The 22,203-nt window shown below is 44.2% G+C and overlaps 1 protein-coding gene across 9 annotated transcripts in view; it reads left to right on the top strand.

Annotated features, from left to right (window-relative positions):
* Positions 1-7,969: 7,969 nt before the first annotated feature.
* The window catches only part of KANSL3 (KAT8 regulatory NSL complex subunit 3), a 38,837-nt gene continuing 24,603 nt past the window's right edge, over positions 7,970-22,203 (top strand). For 6 of the 9 annotated variants that reach the window (XM_019660059.1, XM_019660061.1, XM_019660058.1 and 3 more), the window contains exons 1-5: positions 8,002-8,063; positions 9,019-9,283; positions 11,950-12,120; positions 20,815-20,905; positions 21,032-21,217. In XM_019660059.1, coding sequence (XP_019515604.1) covers positions 9,069-9,283; positions 11,950-12,120; positions 20,815-20,905; positions 21,032-21,217 — 663 coding nt within the window. In that variant the 5' untranslated portion in view covers positions 8,002-8,063; positions 9,019-9,068. Of the gene's footprint in view, positions 8,064-8,161; positions 8,446-9,018; positions 9,841-11,949; positions 12,121-20,814; positions 20,906-21,031; positions 21,218-22,203 lie in introns of those variants that run through there. The other 3 variants (XM_019660056.1, XM_019660054.1, XM_019660062.1) reach the window with 3 other exon arrangements.

The raw sequence follows: 22,203 nt of genomic DNA, 5'->3' as shown, positions 1-22,203 counted from the left end.
ACCAATTTGTACTTCTTAATCCCTTCCCCTGTTCCCAACCACCTCCAGCCCCTCTCCTGTCTGACAACCATCAGTTTTTCTCTGTATCTAGGTGCTTGTTACTGTTTTGTTTGTTTATTTGTTTTGTTCTTTAGATTCCACGTATAAGTGAAATCACATTACATTTGTTTTTCTCTGTCTGACATACTTAACTCAGCACAGTACCCTCCAGGTCCATCCAGGCTGCTGCAGATATCAAGAACCTATTCCCTTCCCTGGCTGAGCAATACTCCATTATACAGAGGGTACCAAAAAAATGTATACACTTTTTTTTTTATGAACGAAGTATCACAATTTTCTTTTCTTTTTTTTTTTTTACGAATGGATGCTGTTATTATTTTTTTAAAATTAGTTTCAGGTGTACAACACACTGCAATACTTATACTTTTTACCCTTCTAAGTGACAACTCCCCCAATCTGCCGCCCCACTCTCCCCCACACCCCGTATATCATACATATCTATTACAATTCCATTGACTCCACTCCCACACTATACTCCACATCCCATGACTAATATATATTCAATTATAGTTGACATACAATATTATACAACATTAGCTTCAGGTGTACAGTGCAGTGATCAAACCTCTATACCAGCGGTTCTCAACCTTTCACAGGGGTTGCCTAAGACCATCGGAAAACACATATTTTTGATGGTCTTAGGAACCGAGACACCGCTCCTCTATCCGTCTCCAGGCCCACATGCAGATACGCCCACATATGAGTACCCAGCGACTCCTGTGAAAGGGTTGTTCACCCCCAAAGGGGTTGCGACCCACAGGTTGAGAACCGCTGCTCTACACCGTCCATGAAGTGGTCTCCCTAACAAGACATGTGACCATCTGACACCCTACAAAATATTTACAACATTATTAATTATATTCCCCGAACTGTCTTTCATATCCCTGTGGCAATATTGTAGTTGTATACACATTTTAAGAAAGGAAAAACCTATTAAAATTGTAATACTCAATATATAACAATGAATACAAAAGATGAATACAAGTCACATTTGACTTCTGCAATTACAATAGATGCTCAAAGTGGTTACCATCAGTGTCCAGACACTTCTGATTATGGTGAGCTACTGCTTGAGCAACATTTTCCAAAGCGTCCATTGTATACATATTTTTGGCACCCCTGATATATATGTATCACCTCCTCTTCATCCATTCTTCTATTGACGGATGGACACTCAGGTTGCCTCTACCTCTTGACCTTGTAAAAAATGCTGCAATGAACATATGGATGTACACATCCCCTAGGTAGCATTTTGGATTTCTTTGGATAAATACCCGGAAGTGGGATTACTGGGTCCTTCTTTGTCTCTTGTCATAGCCTCTGTTTTAAAGTCTATTTTGTCTAGTATAAGTATTGCTACCCCAGCTTTTTTTTTATTATTTCTATTTTCACAAAATATCTTTTTCCATTCTTTTACTTTCAGTCTGTGTGTGTCTTTTGATCTAAAGTGAGTCTCTTGTAGGCAGCATATATATGGGTCTTGTTTTCTTGTCTATTCAGCCACCCTATCTTTTGATTGGAGCATTTAATTCATTTACGTTGAAAGTAATTATTAATAGATATGTAGTTATTGCCATTTTATTATTCATATTTTTGACCTTTTTGTTGTTGTTGTTGTTCTTAAATAAGTCCCTCTAAGATTCCTTTTAATACTGGTTTGGTGGTGATGAACTCCTTTAGCTTTTTCTTGTCTGGAAAGCTCTTTATTTGTCCTTTGATTCTAAATGATAGCTTTGCTGGGTAAAGTAATCTTGATTGTAGGTCCTTGCTTTTCATCACTTTGAATATTTGGTGCCACTCCCTTTCCGCCTGCAAAGTTTCTGTTGAGAAATCAGCTAACAGTCCTATGGGAGCTCCCTTGAAGCTTTTCTCTTGCTGCTTTTAGGATTCTCTCTTTGACCTTAACATTTGCCATTTTAATTATGATGTGTCTTGGTGTGGGCCTCATCTTGTTTAGGACTCTCTGAGCTTCCTGAGCTTGTATGTCTATTTCCTTTGCCAGGTTAGGGAAGTTTGCTGTCATCATTTCTTCAAATAGGCTTTGAATTCTTTGCTCTCTTTCTTCTCCTTCTGGTACCCCTGTGATGTGAATGTTGGTACATTTGATGTTATCCCAGAGGCCCCATAAACTCTCCTCATTTTTTGGATTCTTTTGCTTTTGGTTTTTCTGATTGGATGTTTTCTGCTACCTTATCTTCTAAACCGCTGATTCAAGACCATCTGCTTCATCTAATCTACTGTTGATTCCTTCTAATGTATTCTTCCTTTCAGTTATTGTATTCTTTATTTCCAACTGGTTGTTTTTTGTTTTCTTTTTATGTTTTCTATCTCCATGTTTGTTTCCAATCTCTTTGTTGAAGTTCTCCCTGAGATCACTGAGCATCCTCATAAGCAGTATTTTGAACTCTGTGTCTGGTTGATCACTTGCTTTCATTTTGTTTAGTTCTTTTCCTGGAGGTCTGTTCTATTCTCCCATTTGGGACATGTTTCTTTTTCTCCCCACTTGGGCTGCATCCCTATTTTTATTAGGTAGGGCAGCTTTCTTCCGGCCTTAGTAGAGTGGCTTATGTAGTAGGTGTGCTGCAGGGCCCAGCAGTGCAGTCTTCCTGGTCACCTGAACCTGGTGCTCTATGTGTGTCCCTTGTGTGCCCTCTTGTTTTAGTTGAGCCTTGGTTGCTGTTTGCATGTTAGTGGGAGGGTTTGAGCCTCTAGCTGATTGGTTGTGAGGACTGGCTGTGACTACAGTGGAGGAGTTGTGGTGCAGGGGCTGACCCTACAATGCAGGATTCACTTTAGCAGGACTCTGGTGCCCGCTCAGTGCGCTCTTTGTGTGTGCCCTTTGGGTGATGCTTGGGCTGGATCTGAAGCTGGCCACTGGGCATGCCAGCCTGAAGGCCTCCTGGGAGGGGACCCATCACAGGCCAAGTTCTGCTGCAGATTGTGTCCTGCCTGGGGCCACCTGGCATAAGCCACAAAGCAATCCTCAGATGGCCACCACTCACTCTGGGCTTGGAGGTGCCTCAAGAGGCCAAGCTATGAACCAATGCCAACTGTCACCAGTGCCAAACTCAGCCAGAGGTACGGGACACGCCAAAGCCAGGTGCTGCTTCTTTGGGTTTTGTGAACCTTTGAGGGATTTTAGGAAAGTCTGCAGCATGAGCCAAGACAAGCTGTTTATGTGGAAAAGCCACTGAAAGTGGCTTGGATGGGCTTGGAAGTTGGGTGGTGGGGTGGGGCCTCAGGGAATCAGGGCCAATGAACAGTGTTAGCCAGGTTGATGGAGACTGATATATGACAGCTACCTGCATCTGCTTGCAGGGAGGGAGGGGACTCAACAAAAAAACAATGGCTTCCGCCAGCTCCTCTGTCTGGGAGAAAGCTGCCCCTGCAGCCCTTGCCCTGAAGCCAGACAACTCAGTTCCTCCCGTATGTCCCTGACACCTTTCGATCTGCTGCCCCAGTGCTGGAGCTCAGAGTGAGTGAGCCCAACAGCGAGTCAGTCCATGCACGGGCCCTTTAAGAGAAATGCCTGGGACTCCAGCTGCCCTCCATCCCACTCAGCCACCACTCCCGCTGGATTTCCCAGCCAGAGGTTGTAGGGCCTTCTCTCCCTGTCACTGGAACCCTGGGCTGGGAAGTTTGGTGTGGTGCTGGGACCCCTCACTCCTCTGGAGTGGCCCTCCACAGCCGAGATGTCCCTCCTGATCTTTAATGGTCACACGTGGGTGTGGGACCAGCCCATTCCGCATCTCTGCTTCTCCTACCAGTCTCGAGGCTGGCTTCTTCTGTGTGTCTTCAGTTGTAGGGCTTCGGTTCAGCTAGACTTCAGGCGATGCTCAATAATGTTGTTCTGTAGTTTAGTTAGTTGTAATTTTGATATGGTTGTGAGAGGAGGTAAGCACAGTGTTTATCTACTTTGCCATCCTGACTGGATTTCCTGGAAATTAGCTTTTTAATTAATGAGCTTTTATGCTGGCTAGGTTTGTAAAGTTAAAGGAAAAATCTCAGTGCCATTGGAATTTTGCTGTGGCATCTTAACTGCTCTCAAAGACTCTGGGTGTGAGGACAGAGCTGAGTTATTGACTCTTGTCATCCACATGAAGGCTTTTTCTACTTTAGGGTAGAGCATTGTATAAGTTACATCTTATCCAATGATTAGTGTGAAAATTAATGCATGTTTAAAACAATGTATATTAGTTGATGAAACCATTTGAGTGTTTGCAGGTCTGTACATATCTTTATTCTGCCCTTGCACTTGACTGATAACCTGGCTGGCTGTGTCAGTCAGGATGGGCTCTGTTATGCTGAGGTAACAAACAAACCCAAAATCTCAGTGGCTCAAAACAATAAGGCTTTTTTTTTTAATAACAGCTTTACTGAGATATAATTTACATGTCATAAGTTCACATTTTAAACTGTGTAATTCAGGTTTTTAATATATTCACCAGGTTATGCAATTATCACCACTAACTAATTCCAGAACATTTAATCACCGTGTAAAGAAACTCCCTACCTGTTAGTATTCACTTCTCATTTCCCCCTTCTCATAGTCCCTGAAAACCATGAATCCAGTTTTTGCCTGTATAGATTTGCTGATTCTGGACATTTCATATAAATGGAATCACACTATAGGTGGCCTTTCAGTGACTGCCTTCTCCTCCTCCTCCTTCTTCTTCTTGAATTTTTATAAGAGTTTATTTGAACCAAACTGATAACATATGCTGGGGAGCAAGATCTCAAATGCTCCCATGATGGCTTCTTTCACCGAGCATGTTTTCAAGGTTCATCCATATTGTAACATGTATCAGCATTTCATTCCTTTTTATGGCTTAATAAATCCATTGTATCAATATACCATATTTGGTTTATCCATTCATCAGTTGATGGAAATTTAGGTTGTTAACACTATTTGGTATTATGAATGATGCTGCTTTGAACATTTGTATACTTGTTTTTATGTGGACATACCTTTTCAATTCATATATATATATATATATATATATATGCGTGGAATAGCTGGGTCACATGGTAATTCTTAACTTTTTGAGGAACTACCAGACTGTTTTCCACAGTGGCTGCACCATTTTATTATATAATCCAGCCAGCAACAGATGAGGATTTTTATTTCCAACACTTTTTATCATGTTTTTTGTTGTTGCTGTTGATTTTTTAGCCATCCTAGAGGTTGTAAGGTGGTAAAGATTTATTTTTCATCTTTAACTCTGTCAACCAATTGATCAATCATCAGTCAACACAGGAACCATCCCTTAAGTCCTGAGCTATGTTCTCTGAAGGATACAAAAAAGGTCAATATTCCTGACTTTGAGGATTTATGCTCTCTTTACAAAACACAGAGGAAAATTAACACAAAGCAGTCCACGGTCAGTACTAAAATTCTTACTGGGGCCTCTAGAGCCCTGCAAACTCTGGCCTATGTCTGTCTCTCCACTCGCTGACCACTGCTTCCTGGCTACACTGTCCTCGTTTTTTGTTTTGTTTTGTTTTGTTTTAATGCTATCAAGCTCCTTTCTGCCTCAGAGCCTTTCTCTTTGATGTTCTTTCTCCCAGAGAGCTTCTCTCCCAGCTTCTAACCATGTTACCTCATCCCTCTCTTGGTTCAATGTCACTTTCACAGGGACACCTTCCCCACCACCCAAACCAAGGTTCATTACCTTGTGCTTCCCTTTATCGTGGTAGGCATGATGGGGAGCAGAGTTGCAAGGGGTTAATACCTAGGTTCTAGAGCCCCACTGCCTGGGTTCCAGTTCTGCCTTTGATACTGACTGTTGCTCTTGGGCAAGGTACTTTACTTCTCTGGACATTACTACAATATAGCCTAGCATATAAACTCATTGAGAAGGTTAAATGAAGTAAAACATTTATGTCACTTAGAACTTCTTTGACATTTTGTAAATACTAGCCCTTGCTATCACAATTATAAATTAAACAATTATTTACATAGATTAAAAAGAAGTTTGGGGCTGGCCGAGAAGCTCATTGTTTAAGAGTTGGCTTGAGAGCGCAAGCTCTGAACAGCAGGACCGCCGGCTCGGTTCCCACATGGGCCAGTGACACTGCACCCTCTACAGCTAAGATGGTGAAAAACAGCTCAACCTGGAGATGGGCTGCCGTGAGTCACCAGCGATGGCATAGGCTCCAGTGGGGCTGCAGTGGGCTGCCGTAAGCTACCGTGAGCGGCCATCCAATGGCCGTTGACCAATCTGCCTCAGCCGGAAAGAGCGCAATGATCACAATACCAACATGGGCCAGTGAAGCGACATCCTCCACCACTAGACTGAAGAACAAAAGGACAGCAACTTGTCTGTTCCCCTTCCCTGATTACTCAGTGCTGTTCCCTCCCCCAATACCCTAATAAAATCTTAAAAAAAAAAGTATGCCTTGTCAATGCTATATCCTCAGCATCTAACACATTACTCATCACAGAGTAGGAATTTAAGAAATATTTGTGAGTGAAGGCTAAGTGTATTCTACAGGATATCGGAGGAAGGGGAAGCATTATAGGAAGAGATGGCCATCTCTAATCCATTGATAGTGACCACTTGGAGTCCTGGATGGAGAAAATGATTTTGAAGCTGCATCTGGGTTCTGAGAGATTGAACTGTTATTAATCATGTCTGCTATGGGCACAAGAAAAGAAGAAAAAAAAACCCTACAGGACAAGCGCTATGATGTTGACAGCCCAGCTATAGAGAGGCTCTCTGTCATGTTGGAAACAGTCCAGAATTGTGAAGTGACAATTTGCCTCCTTTCTCTCCGCTGCCTGCCCCCAGCCTCCACCTGTCCTCTAGGCACTCAGGACTCCCTGTGGCATTGCACAGGCTGTCTGGAGCACTTTGTCTCTTCCTTTGGACTAGTATCTTCACACTATTTCCATCACCATTACAAGTCAGCAGTCTCACTCCTGCCATGGTAGGGCAACCAAAATGAACCAATCTGCTAATCACCCTAAAATGACTGGATTTAACCCCTGATTGTGTTTTCTATCCCAGGGATCTCTGCATTTAAATCTAGCCTGGGGGTTGAGAGAGAGAGAGAGAGAGAGAGAGAGAGAGAGAGAGAGAGAGAAGGGGCGAGTGATGAATCAAATGCCCCAAGGCCCAGCGCTGAGTGAAGCTGATGCAGACCCCTTGACTACCACACTGGAAGGGGGTCCAGTGCTGCCATAGCCACCAATTTTTCAAATCTGGATGTTTACATGAAATCTCTCAAGTACAAAGTTTGCAATTGAATAAAATTTTAAGAAAGTAATGTGTCGGAAAGAGAAAATGGTTTGGGGGCTGTATTTGGCCTATTGCTGTCTCTGCAGGGGCCCTCACCAACACTTCCAGTCCCCCTGCAATGGCTGTCCTTCAGAACCCAGCCTCAGGTGACTTCCCCTTCATGACACCACCCCAATCCTTCATTGGAGATCTTCCTTCTTCTAGAACACTCTGGGATTCCATCTTGAAATCTATTTGTATTCTTGTCAGGTACCATGCATTATCCCATTTCAGCAGCACTCAGGAAAGCTCTGGACGTTTCATTTAACAGACTTTATTTTTCTAGAGCAGTTTAGGCTCACGAAACTTTTTATTTTTAATTTTATTTATATTGTGGTTGTTTCTTAAGAGTACATTCTTCAGGAGCCTATTTGGGGGGCCTGTTCTGGTGGAGGTGGAGGGCGAAGGTGTGGGCATCAGACCCAGGCTGCAGAAGCCACTTTACTCCATGGCTCTCATTTTCCCGCTGAAAATGCAGGAGGTGGGACCCTGGACTCGGCTCTGAGTTTTTGCTTCCCAGACCCCGGCCTTCCCGACTCTCCCCTTCCCGCCTTAGTAATGCAGCGGTATCTATTCCGGGTTTTCCCGCTCCCCGCCCCTCCCTCCCCAGGCTGTGATCCGCTTCCGCGTTTTGCTGAGCACTTCGTCGCTAGGCGTGGGGGCGGTAACGCGCACGCGCGCTGTAAGTTGGCCCGGGCCGAACGCGCGGCCCGCGGATTGCGGGTGAGGGAGGGTCGGCCTGGAGGGTGGTGGGCCCAGTGGGGGTCGCGGCCTCGGGTGGAGCGGGCGGGGAACTCGTCGAGGGCCTCGGGGTTCTCGGGCATGCGAGGATCGGGGGCTGGAACCTGGGACGGGGCGGCCTGGCGTGTTGGGCCGGGGGCCGCGGGCGCCGAACCGGGCCAGGCCCAGCGGGTGCGAGGCCGCGCTTCGTCACGAACTCAGAGTGACCTTGGCCAAATCACTTAATCCCCTTGAGCCGGTGCCTTCGTCTGTGAAATGCGAACGATAAACCCCACATATTGGATGGGGCCGTTTGGAGGTTCAGTGGCGAGACCCCCAGGAGAGGCCGGAGTCCCAGGCGGTTTGCAGGGACCGCCCACCCCGGGTGAGGGAGAGGCCCTCCTGGGATGGCGTTTTGTTACCGGCTTCCGGGAAGAGCCCTACTGTGTATATTTTAAAACTCCACAGAGTATTATGAAGTCGTTGCAAAACTTTTAACAGAAACATGAGACTTAAGGGGCTTCCTTGAGGCCCACGTTGCCCCTCTGGAACTGTGATGCCTGTGAAGCTTTAGGGAATGGTGAGAAGCAATAGCGACCCTTAGCTTGGGAAGAATTAATACTTGTAGTTTCTGTTGTTTGCCACATAGGAAATGGAGGCTCTGGCCGAGCTAGTTTAGTATCTATCTGCCCATGGGAGGCTTTGGGACCAGGGGAGTCACTCAGCTTTCCAGGGAACGAATTTTTTAGAGATTGAGTATGGAGGAATGCATGGTGCCATAGCCTTTTGGGGGGTGGTGTGGGATCTCAGGAGCCCTCCCTATGGTGGATGAGGGTCAACGGTGTAATGAATACTCAATTATGAATGATAGAGGGGTCACAAAAGTAAGAAGCATAAGTGATGCTGCGGGTTGGAAGAAATTGAGACTATTTGAATTGACTGAAACTTTCCACTTCAGGCAACTAGCATACAGACACCGGGTCTCTGACTTGCTACCTTTCTACTGACATGGCCCACCGGGGTGCGGAGAGGGACTTCCAGACTTCAGCACGGCGCATGGGCACCTCACTGCTCTTCCAGCTTTCAGTGCACGAGCGGGAGCTGGACCTGGTTTTTCTGGATCATAGCTATGCCAAGCCATGGAGTGCCCACCCAGATGCCAGTAGTGCCCGGCCCACCCGCACGCTCTTTGTTACTCCCCGGAGGCAGCACGAAAGTACCATGTGAGTTTGGGCTCCTCTCCTAAGGGCTGCCATTGCCCTAACTGGGCAGTGATCAGATGGTGGGGATTCGAGAGGATTTTACTGTGGGAGACTGTGTGAGGGGCTTGGATGTTTAATTCAGGCGTCTCTGGTAAGCAGCGGGAGGATACCAAGCCTATATGTGGACATCAACATTCAAGACATCTAACGATTTAGGAAAGCAAGATGTTCAAAGGAAAGCAAACAACCTGTTCCACTTAGGTAATAGGACTTGTGTGGAAAAAGGAAATTGAAGAGGATTATTTAACTGGTGAAGAAAAAGACTGAAGAGTTGACTCTTAAAAACTGCCACCCAGGATTAGACTCATTTCCTTAGTCCAGTGTTCTGGCTTGCTCCAACACTGGCAACAGTAACCTTTTTCTGGTAATGTGGTTTCTTTTCCTGGCTTCACCCGGCACAGTTTAGGAGCATATTCCCAAGACTTTGCTTTCTGCCTTAGCTTGTTACAGAACTGTCACCCGTGGGTGACCTTACCTTCTTAGGTCTGATTGTATTTTCAGCCGGCCTACATTATAGGGTAAGGAATTTTTTTTTAATTTAGTATGTAAAAAGTGATATAATTACATTTGGCCTAAATAAACTTGTTTAGCAATTCTTTTGAGCTTCAGGGTGTTCTGATTACTTATATTTCAAAATTTGTCGATATAGTCTATTTCGATGATCAAATCACACCCTTATTTTATTAACTGTTTTGGGGAAGAGGTTTTTTTGTTTGTTGTAATCTGACCTAATGTTTAATGTTTCCTCTAGCACAGGTTTTAGGTTTGTTGGGGAATAGCGAGCTTGTATTTCGCTTCTTTAGGTCCCCTACTGAGCCGTAATGAGCTTGGGATGCTATGAGGTGTATGTTTGAAACAGGTGCAGAACAGTGGTTTTTTATTTCATTTCCCAATGAGGGTAGCATTTAGTTGGCTCTTTGGTTGTACAGGGCACGGGATCTGTGACTTTAGGGAATAATCAGCATAATCCTGATGCCTCTGGCCTAGGGCATAACTGGTGAGCTCCTTTCAATAGAATCAGAAATCTTTTTCTCTTAGTTATGTAATAGCTTCTTGTTAACATGAGACTCCTGTGTTTAAAGTGAGATTTTTGTGGACTTGGTTATTTCAGTACTTAGAAAATTATTTATAAACCATCTCCATATATAGGCCTTGAAAGTGGGAGTTTGGCATGTTCTAGGAACTCTTTTTAGGCTGTTGTGTCTGGAATATGGTTGCAGCTGGGGTGTAAGTGGGAGCTGGGGGGGAAATTGGCAAGGCTACCTCATGTAGGAATTTGATTCGAAGAGTGGTAAGAAGTCATTGAAGGATTTTAAGAGGGAGAGTGGATTTGTATTTATTTTAAAGATCACTTTTAACTTTTGTTTAATAGATTATAGTGCAGGAGTGAAATAGAGAAGACCTGCTAGGAGGCTATTGCAGGAGTAAGGGCCAGAAATCATGAGAGCTTAGATAGGGGAGGCAATAGCACAGATGGAGAAAAATGGGTGGCCTTGAGATACATTTCATAGGTAGCGTCAACAGGACCTACTGTGGTGAATTGGAAAGAGGGGCCAGGGTTAATGGACAAGGTGAAATTAGGACGACTCTTAGATTTCTGGCTTGAGCAGCTAGATGGTGTCATGACTTGGGGAAGACTCAGGGAGGACAGGTTGGAATGGTGAAATCGAGAGTTCTCTTTTAGGCACGTAGGTCCACGGGCTTCACCCACTGTCTGGTCTAGAGAAGATAATCAGGTTTTTCACCCAACACCCAATCTAGCTGCTCATGATTTCATTTCATTTCATAATGATGTGATTATTCCAGCCCTTGAGAATGGATGCAATAAGGTCACCAAGGTCCAAAAGTTAAAGGTTTTGGTAGACCAGTTTGATTGGCAAATATTTTGGGTGACAAAGTTGGTGCAGTGAAAGACCCTTATGGCACTAGGATTTCATGGACAACATTTTAAAATATGAAAGCTCCTTCAGCTGTCCATTTCTCTTTGTTCTGTTGTAGGCTCCTTTCACAGTGAGTTAAATAGCTAAGGTGTCTCCATTCCAAGTGCTCTTAGACAATCATAGGCTTTTACAGCATGTAATTAACTACCTGTTGACTTGCTAGTGGAAGGAGAAGTTTGTATGAATAATTTAAAGCTCTAGACCAGCACTGTCCAACAGAACTCTGCAATGATAGAAATACTGTGTGTCTGTAACCTCTAGCCACATATGTCTGTTGAGCGCTTGAAATGCGGCTAGCGTGACTAAGGAACTGAATTTTTAATTCTATTTAATTTTTATTTATTTAAATAGTTGTGTGTGGCTTATAGCTATTGTATTGGAAAGTACATCTAGGCAATTAACTATTTGCTTATGGAATGTATTTATCTTTTTAAAATAATAGCTGTTTGTCATTTTTTGCATTAACTCATTTTAAAACAACTTTGTGTTCCCCCTGCACATAAAAGTGTGTCTCGACAAGTGTGGGAAACATGACTTTGGATCATAATTTTCTTGTGGATATAATGTGCTTATCATGCTTTAAAGCTGATTATATCAAAGAGATGTTTTTGGCAACCAGATGGTCATTAAACACCTGTGTTGTTTAAAGTCCGTGTGGCCTGGTCCTATTTTCTGGCTTGTTTACAGTGAATCAGATGTCCCAATAGACGTGGAGACAGTCACTTCAACCCCTGTGCCACTCTACGACAATCAGAAGGCACGCAGCGTGATGAACGAGTGTGAACGGCATGTCATCTTCGCCAGGACGGATGCTGACGCCCCTCCCCCACCAGAGGACTGGGAGGAGCATGTCAACAGGTAAGCTGTTCCTCAGTAGACATGCTGTGTCATCGTCGGCACTGAGACACACTGATTGGGCGCTTAGTTCATTATTTCATTTGCAGCCACACAGTCTGAGTGTTCTAACCCTGCACGGTAACTGTCAGCTCAGTGAGCTGCTGGAGAGGAGGGCTTGCATCCCAGCCATCTGTGCATCCCTGACACCTAGGACCCTATCTGGCACATAGTAGGCATAGTAAACATTTACTAGATGAATAAGTGAATTAAATTGGATCGGCATGACTAACTCTGTAGATTATATACTACAAGATATGATATGGGAGTTACCCAGATTACCAGAAAACCTTCAAAGCCATTAAATAAATGTACAATTGTAAGATAACTGCTTTATCTGGTCTACAACTAGAGTAATGAAAATGTTTTGAAGTCACCTGCAAAGCTAACATGTTTTATTTGAGTGGCTTTTAAAAACAGATTTGCAGTCTGCTTTCGAGGGAACACTTCAGCCCCTTTTTTTGTGAGTCTGCTGACAGGGTTGTTCTGTGCTTCCTGCTAACCCGGGGCTCCACACTCCTTTCCAAGTCTTGTCATTGTTCATTTGGCCAACATCTGTTTATCTTTTCCTTAACTGCATGACAACTTTGTGAAGTCAGAATTGACTTACCATCCCATTCACCTCTTTAATGTGTACGTTGTAGTATATTCATCACCACAAAGAGAAACTCTGTATCCATTAATAGTCACTTCCAAGTCCCTCCCAACCCCTCCAACCACTGGCAGCCACCACTCTACTTTCTGCCTCTTGATTTGCCTGTTTTGAACATTTCACATGAATACCATCTTGCAGCATGTGTCCTGTGTCTGTCTTTTCTCACTTAGCGGAATGTTTTCAGGGTTCATGCATGTAGCAGTGTGAGTCAGCACATCGTTCCTTTTTATTGTGGGTGCTATTCTGTTGTGTGGATGGACCACATTTATTTATCCAATCATCTCTTGGTGGATGTTTGGGTTGCTAGCACTTTCTGGCTATTGTGAATATGCTGCTGTGAACATTCATGTGCTTGTTTTTGTGTGGACTCAAATTTTCAGTTCTGTCGCATATATACCTAGGGCTGGGATTGCTGGGTCAGACAGTAACTCCATGTTTCATTTCTGAGGGAATTCCAGACTGATTTCCAAAGGGACCACACCATTTTACGTTCCCACCAGCACTGTAAGAGAGTTCCAGTTTTCCCCATCTTTGCCAACACTTATTATTATCTGTCTTTTTCTTCATTATGACCATTCTAGTGGGTGTGACGTGACCTACCATTGTGGTTCTAATTTGCATTTCCCTTATGGCTCTCTGTATTTATCTGCTCTGTGTAAGGGATGTTAAACTCCTTATACAGGAGTTGGTAGATGGCACACTTGCTGTAATGTTGGAGCGCTCTTGTTTTATAATAATGGCAGAGAAAGAAGACATTTGGTAGGGAAGTTGTAGGCAGTTGTCATGATTCATGAATGGGGGGGGGGGAAGCCGGGAATGAGATGGAGCAGGTGTGCTCATGCCATCAAGGCCACAGCTGTTGGAGGAGGAACAGCCCTGCACCTTGGTTGAAGAGCTTGTAAAGAAGTTGTTTGGGATCTTGAATTGGAATTAATGTTGTGCTCTAAGACAGGGACATGCTGTCCAGAGCTTCCGATAAGGAGGGAAACTTCAGCTACCAGAATATTGCCAGACTTGGTGTCAGCAGAACGGTAAGAAAACAGTGGCAATGGCAGGAACAAAAAGCTACCATTTGTCGAGTGCTTCAGGTGCCAGGCATTGTGCCAAGTGCTTCATGTGCATGATCTCTAAACCCTCACAGGAACTTCGAGCTAGACCCCTTCTTCATCTCTTTTACAAGATGAAGAAACTGAGCTTGGGAAGGTTAAGAAACCTCAGGTAGGAAGTGATGGAGCAGGAATGTGTCTGCTTCCAGAGCCCAGTGTTCTCAACTATCCGCTCCTCAAGGGCAGTAAAAAGAGACCAGTTAGTGGTGGCTAAACAGGGGCCCCCACGGTTAGGTATCCCTTTGTGGTGTTCTCAGTGTACAGTCTCAGAAACTGCCCGGGAGAACTGCATTAAGGTTTTTATCAGGTGACCCACGGTTCGGGGATTCTGTACTTACCAAAATCATCAGAGACTCATACATATGAATACCAGCTTCTTAATTTACAAGGAGAGAGATTGCTGCAAGGCAGAAGGAACACTGGGTGGCCTGGCCAGGGCACTGACTCAGTGGGGGAGGCTGGGAAGCCATCCTAGTCCAGAAGTGGATGGCCCCCTCCTTCTACAGGGTAGCCGGATACACCCATCTTTCCTCAGAGCAAGAGGGGCCTGCAGAGTGGGCCAGGACACACCTTCACCTGCCCAGTCCTGTAGAGAAGCACGCCACATTCTTACCTTTGGCCTGTCTTTCTCCATGGGGACCTCCATCCTTCTGTTATGACATTGCCACAGATTGAAGTGATAAATTAGTGCTTACTTTGTCTCAGATTATTTGTTTTTTAGTATTTGATGAGGTTTTGGAGGCATCCTTGTCTCATTAGCAACAGGCTTACTAATCATCTCTTCAGGTAGGTCACTTTTGCATACAGCTGGTTTCATTGGTGATAACTTACTGGCTTCACTTTCAGAGGTCACCATTTTATGACCTTGTCCTAGAACTCTGGATCCATAGCCTGTTTGGGGCTTGCAGTCAGTTCCCTCTATTCTGATTATAACCACCTTGTTGCCGTTCTTTCCCTGGACTTGATTGTTAAATTATGGCGTCTTTTCTTCAGATCATGAGCAATTACAGTTTCCCACATCAAGGACTCATGAGCTATGGGACTCGAGATTTGTTTTTTCTCAGAGAACTGATCTATCAATGGAATCAGAAACTTAATTTTCTTTGTTAGTGCCCTATGTCTGCCTCTTAATTATTGGGTTGTCGGAAAAGTCATGACGTATTTTGTCTATGTTTTTCAAAGGTCATTTATTTATATAAAGAACAAAGATCAATCAATGATATATTGCCCGTTTTGTTCGATAACTTTTTGCCATCTTTCAGTGAGCTTCATAATTCCTCGTTCATAGAAGGACCTGTCTTTATTTGCAAAAAACTGAACAAGATGCTGGTTTACAGCCTCATCTGAATTGAACGTTATACCACGCAAGGAGTTTTGAAGAGAGCGAAACAAGTGGAAGTCTGACGGTGCAAGGTCAGGCGAGTATGGTGAGTGTGGCAGCACATCCCATCCAAGCTCCAATAATTTTTCATGGGTGATCAGACTTGTGTGTGGTTTTGCGTTGTTGCGATGGAACACAACTCCTTTACAATTAACAAGCTCTGGATGTTTCTGGATGATGGATTCGTTCAAACTATCCAATTGCCAACAGTACACATTCGAATTGATTGTTTGGTTCCTTAGTAGGAGCTCGAAAAACACGACACCTTTAAAATCCCACCACAACTGAGAGCATGACCTTCCTCTGATGAATGTCTGCTTTCGATGTCATTTGAGGCGAATCATCACGTCGGGACCAGGACCGTTTGCACACCACATTGTTGTAAACAATCCACTTCTCATCACCAGTTATCAGTTGCTTCAAAAAAGGATCGTTTTCCTCATGTTTAATGAGCATATTGCAAATGTTTATACGCACCGTCAAATGAACTTCTTTGAGTTCATGCGGAACCCAAATACCGAGCTTGCTTACGTATCCTAGCTTCTTCAGGTGGTCGTGAACGCTTGAATGGTGGATGTTCAATGTTTCTGTAATCTCTCGTGTTGTGTAACGTGGGTTTGGCTCGATCAATGCCTTTATTTTGTTGTCATCAACCTCAGTGGGCCTCCCTGACGGAGGAGCGTCGTTGAGATCAAAATCACCGGCACGGAATTTCGTGAACCATCGTTGGCACTGACCTTCTTGTAGAGCATTGTCACCATAAACTTTATGCAACTTTTCACAAGCTTGACGCGCGGTTCTTCCCTTTACGGAAGTAAAACAGTAAAATATGGCAAAAATGAACAGTTTGATCTTCCATATTCAACTTGTAAAATCTCCAAAACTCAACCAAATTGCTCAATTTTTTTCAGAATGAAGCTAGAACTGTCAGCTGTCAAATGACATAGCAATAACATAGATGCGAATGACTCAGTACTTCCAAAAATGAACTAGTGCCATCTGTTGCAAACATGTGTCATGACTTTTCCAACAACCCAGTATTTCAGTAGAAACTACCTTCAGATAACTCTCTCTATATAGAAAATAAAGATTAAGCCCGCCAGCCCCCCCAAAGTGACTCTGACCTTTGCTGGTAATGCCTGATTGTTTGTGAAAGTTTAAATATCCCTTATTCCCTCATGCCCGGTTGAACTGTCTACATCAGGGGTTAGCAAGCTGTGACCTGTGCACCAAATCGGGCCCGTTGCTCATTTTTGTACAGCCCATGAGCTAAAAATGGGTTTCACATTTTTAAGTGGTTGGAAAAACTCAAAGAAAGACACATGAAATTCAAATTTCAGTGTCTATTAGGCAGTTTCATCGGCCCACAGTCATGCCCACTCATTTATTTAGGTGTTGTCCATGGCTGTTTTTGTACTTCAACCACAGAGTTCAGTAGCTGTGACAGAGACCACATGGCGCACAGACGAAGGTAATCTACTATCCCGTCCATTATAGGAAAAGTTTGCTGACTTCGGCTCTAGACCATGTTCCTGTGTCTGCATACCAAGGTCATATGATTTGGAGAACCTTTGAGAATGATTTACATTTTGCTGGAGTACTAATATTGTCCTGAAGAAGTTGGACCAACTTTTTCTTTTTTTTCCAAATGTTTCTCAAACGCCAAGTTTAATTAGATGCACAATTTTTGAAAGACATTCAACAAAATACTCCTGACGTGATACATCTCAGCATTGCTCAAATGGATTTTAGGACATTTCCAACATTTCAGTAAAAGAGTCTAGTGTCCTAAAGCAGGTTGTCTTAATCTTTGAATTCAGCCAAAAGAAACCCATTCTCCTTTTCTGAATTTGCTCTAATTCTGTCTCTCAATATTGTATGTAAATATCTATGTATCACTCTTAGGTGGGATGTTTGAAATTTTGAGTCCAACATCTTTGAGTTGTTTACTCCTCCTCTCTGTTTTCTTCCACCCCCCACCCCCTCCCTTCGTCCCTCCCCTCTCTTTCCTCTTCATTTTTTCCTTTCTTCTTCCCGGTGTTTAAGCAAAGAATCTTTATAATCTGAAAAAGTAAGCGTGACCTATACTGTCACTCTGATGTTCTTTGTCTCTCCCTGTTAGACTTCTGGTTTTAAAAAAAACCTTTAGACATTTTAATATTGAATTAGTTTCCCTTGCAAAATTAGTCTTTATCAGAGAAAGAATAATTACCTTTGAAAATATCAGGCTTTTCTAGAACCAATATGACTTTCTGGCTGCTTTGGATAAGATGAGCTAGAGGTCAAAACCTCAGTTAGGTTCAGTCAGAACATGGAGAACATAAGATTATCTGCTCTCATCTAAGAAATGAAGAATAGGCATTTTGCACTCATGAAAATTGAGTAGGTTTAGGTGTGGGGGGCGGTGTGCATTGACTCACCACAGTTCCCATCAGCTATTTGACTGTTTAGACTTGTATTTAAATTCTGTCTCCTGTTTTTAAAATTTTTCTCAATTATATCTTTTGCATGCTCTTTATCTTAATCTTGGGTCAGATTTTTCTTCTTGCCCACTTACTTTCCCAGCCTCCCACGAAGCTGACAAAATATAGAGAACGTTTTAATTCTTGGAATCACTTTGTTGCAGATCCAGGAACAACTCCAGAACTTTCTCTGGGATTTTAGACTTTCAACATTGTGGTTTTTCAATTTAATTTCAGCTGTCATTGGTGTATGGGAATCATTTCTAAATAGCTTTCTAACCCCCCTCTCATTTTGTTCACATCATTTCCCTTGCTCCCATCATTTTGAGTTTCAGAATAAATATAGAGTAAGAAAAACAAATGGAGAAAACATCCTGTTACATAATAAAGAACGGGAAATGCTGTCGATGCCTCATAAATAGATTATGCTTTGTAAATACATTATACCTCATTTGTTGTCCCTGGCATTAAAGCTTGCAACATGATCAATAGGCTTTGATTATCAATGAGCACTACTCCTGAGGTGAGGCTGCAGTGTAATCCCACTCTTGACCCATGTTATTTTCACAGAACTGGGAACTGGAAAATTTTAGCACAGTAGCCTTTGAGCTTCCATTTCCGCCTCAGGAAATTTATCCTACGGAGACTTGCACAACCTCCTGAAGGTCGCTGTGCATGCGTGTGTTGGGGCAGGAGGGGTGTCACTGCGGCTGTTCACAAGAGCAGTAAAAGGGACCCAACCCGAAATGCCCACCAGGATAGAGCCGGCCAGTAAACACAGAGGTGTGTTACTATGAAATACATCCACTTATCTCCGAGAGCTTTTTAAACCACCTGCGACCACCTGGCTCCTTGTCACCACCTCCAGACCCCCAGGCTCACTCAAGACTCAGTCTACATAAGAGAGATGCGACTCGTGAGTGTGTTGTGTATTAAAATAATGTGAACCAGCTGCTTCCCACAATCCTGGTCCCAGGGTGTCCTGAATCCTGACACTGAGTTGAAGATTCCACTCCCCACCTTCCAAGTCCAAAATCTCTGAATATTAAACTGCGACAAAACCAGACTGGATCCTGATGAAGTAGCAGGAAGAAGCTAAGAGAACTAGGGGAAAATAAGATAAAGGACAATTCCAAGAAACCTAAGCCTGCTTCTGGTACCCACAAGGGGGTGACAAAAGGGTGGGAGGTTTGGAGTTAAGAAGGGGTGTAGTGTAGCAAGGAAAGGAGAAGAACCCCGTGCCCATGGGCTAGAGCAGCCCTCACAGCTTCTGCTTCCATTGTAAGCATAGCTGAACTGAGGGGACCTTTGAGATAATTTCGTCCATGCCTATTACACAGGAGACGAGAGTGAGGCTGGCTCTCCATTGCAGAGCTGGTCAGAGTCCTGGCTCCAAGTTAGTGTCTCCTGGACCATGGAGCTGTGGTTGGTTGTAAAACTGGAGACATGTAACTGGAGATTGTATTCTACAGAAGGAAAATAATGCTCCAACATCTTTTCCTCCTTTTTAGAGGGTACGTACTCCAAGGACAGTGGGATAGTTGTACAGAGTGACTTACGGAGGGTAATTGTCCCCCCTCACATAGGAACTGGGCCATGCTCTCAAGTGTTTTTAGAGAGATGAGCTGTAGAAAATAGGTGCCTCCTTGGTGGGGTGTGATGGACAGGATGCAGCCGACTGTAAAGTAAGAGGCATTGAGATTGTTTGGCTATCTGGTGTGGCGAAGGGCTCAACTCATTCACCAGAAGTCACATTTCAGCATCCTGCTGCTCAGTCACCATGGGCTTCATATGGTGGGAGAGAAGGGTTTGAGTGTGCTTAGCTTGCTGTTAAGGACTTAGAATGTCATATGCACACATTTCATCCACACTGTGTCAAGTCCCTACTGTGTGTCAGACACTTTCACAGGCCGGCGTGGGATCTAGCACTTCAAGTTCCTGCCATTTTTTGGGGATATTTTTTGATAATTAACCTTTTGTTCCACTTGAGATTTATTTTGCTGTGAAGAGTGATAGCTAGGGGTCCGAGATTCTTTTTCCAGTTGGCTCCTGGCTATCTCAGTCCCAACTAACTTTATCCCCACTGGTTTGAAATGCTGCCTTGGTTTCATTCCATGTTTTTGTTCAGGTCTGGTACCCACTTAAAAAAGTTTTTAAAGGTAATCTAATCACCCATTCATTTTTTTGGCTGGGAGATTTGGTAAACAAATAGTTGATTGGGCATCTTCTTTACCTTTCTCTTACTGTCTTTAGGAAAATTACTGCCCAGAGTTGGGGTAGCAGAGTAGTTAAGATTGACAGCAGTGGGGTGGAGAGGACTTTAACAAACTGCACCTCACTGTGTGGAGTGTGACGGGTGGGGACAGCAGTGGGACAGGTTTCTGCTGACAGGAGTTCCCAACTGGGTTGGAGGAGGACACATGCTGCCATCCACAAGCAGTGTGGGAGTGTCCTCTGCTGGGCTAACACAGTGTTAACTTAATGGAACAGACATTCAAAAGTAAATTTGTTAATTGTGTGATATACAGAAAAAAAGTACTCATGGAAAAGGGAGAGAGGTTAGCGTGGGGTGGAATATTAGGGAGTGGGAGAATAGCCACTTGGTTTGTTTTATTTCTGTTCTACTTTTGCTCCTGAAGCTAATTTAAATAGGCCTCTTATCTTAGCCCGAGGTTCTAGTACACTAAAATGCTTGCTCATCTTGTCTGCTGTTTTATGTGAAATTCGAGTATGTCTGCAGTGGAGCCATGCTTTTATTTCCTAATGGATTATTTTAGCTGCCAGGTGAATAATTAGCTTGGCTGGCACAAAAGACTTCATTGTGACTGGCTCTGCCTTGTAGAGAGTGTATTAATACGAGTGTATGCTGCGGTGGCACTGTGGCAGCACTGGGACCAGGGTCTGGGCCTGTGCTTTAGCTCAGTGGTCTCAGACTAAGTGACTTCGAGTTGCCGTTTCGAAGCGGCAGCAAAAGACGTGGCATAACCTTTGTGCAGTGTGCATGTGTGGGAGCATCCAGGGTTTAACTTTAACTCCTTGGAGTTTCTCTTGCAGGACGGGCTGGACAATAGCCCAGAACAAGCTATTCAACAAGACCCTCAAAGCGTTGCAGTCTGACCGGCTTGCCCGCTTGGCCAACGAAGGGGTGAGGCTCCAGAAAGCTGCCTGTGGTGGGCTCGCCCCTAGTCCAGTCCTTCCGTGCCTACTGACTTGTCCCCCCCACCCCCAGCTTCTGACAAGGTGGCTCTCATGTTTTATCATATCACTCCAGGCTTGCAATGAGCCGGTGCTGCGCCGTGTTGCTGTGGACAAGTGTGCGAGGAGAGTGCGGCAGGCCCTGGCGAGTGTGAGCTGGGACACCAAGCTGATCCAGTGGCTGCACACCACTCTGGTGGAGGCCCTGAGTCTGCCCATGCTGGCGGCCTACCTGGATGCTTTGCAGACACTGAAAGGGAAGGTAAGGCTGTGTACGATTGGCGTCTGCCCTGTCCTGGGGTAGCCAGCCTCTGCTGGGGCTCAGGAAATGCGGCTGGGTGAGGTCATTGCTGGGTCAGCCTGGAGGGCATGGCTGCATCTGCCAGGTTTGCTATTGAAAATAGGAGACATGGTGTCATTTCATGTTTTCGTCTGGTGTAAACGTCTTCAGCCCCACTGTCTCCAGGATGAGGTGTGGGGCCTGAAAACCAGAATATACTTCTAACCTCTACAGCCCTGAGCTGTGGCTTGAGTCACCTCTGAGGTGAGAAAGAAATTATATTATCATAGAGAAGATGAAGGGTTTTCCAGGGAGGAGTGTTGAGAAGGGGCCAGAAGCAGCCGTGTGCTTAGTGCAGGTGTGGGGGTGGAGAGGTGTCCGCACAGGGAGGGCCGGTCCCGCCTCAGTCGCATCACGGGTGAGCCTTCAGTAGCAACACTTGGACTTTAATAGTTCTCTGTAAAACGTGTCCTTACATTTTTCTGCTTTCTCACTGAGATAGTATCACACAAAGTTAAACTGTTTTTCTTCATGATTCCACTTGGTTGTGATTTTAGTCACTGCCCTGGGCTGTGTTCAGGGTGGTGGACTGGGGTTCTCAAGGCATGTCGCACTGCCATCACTAACAGGCTGTGTCACCTGGGTTAGTGTCTCAGTTCCCACATCTGTAATCTGACACCTAGCTAGGATTTTTGTGAAAATTAAATTAGCTAATCCAGATAGAATGCTTCACACAAGATTTGGCCCATAGTAAGCCTATGGTGACTGTTTACAACGATGTAAGTGGTGCCTTCATGGGTTCTTGAAATTTTTAGTTTGCTCTGATACAAAACAGCCTCAGACAACCTGGATTGATTCTGGTTTTACTTTTTTTTTTTTTTTTTTAAGATTTTTTATTGGGGAATTGGGGGATGGGAACAGCGCTGGGGAATTGGGGGAAGGGGAACAGACAAGTTGCTGTCCTTTTG

The sequence above is a fragment of the Hipposideros armiger genome, unplaced genomic scaffold (assembly GCF_001890085.2).
Source record: "Hipposideros armiger isolate ML-2016 unplaced genomic scaffold, ASM189008v1 scaffold_310, whole genome shotgun sequence".
Taxonomy (NCBI): Eukaryota; Metazoa; Chordata; class Mammalia; order Chiroptera; family Hipposideridae; genus Hipposideros; species Hipposideros armiger.
This window is presented reverse-complemented; position numbering and strand designations above follow the sequence as displayed.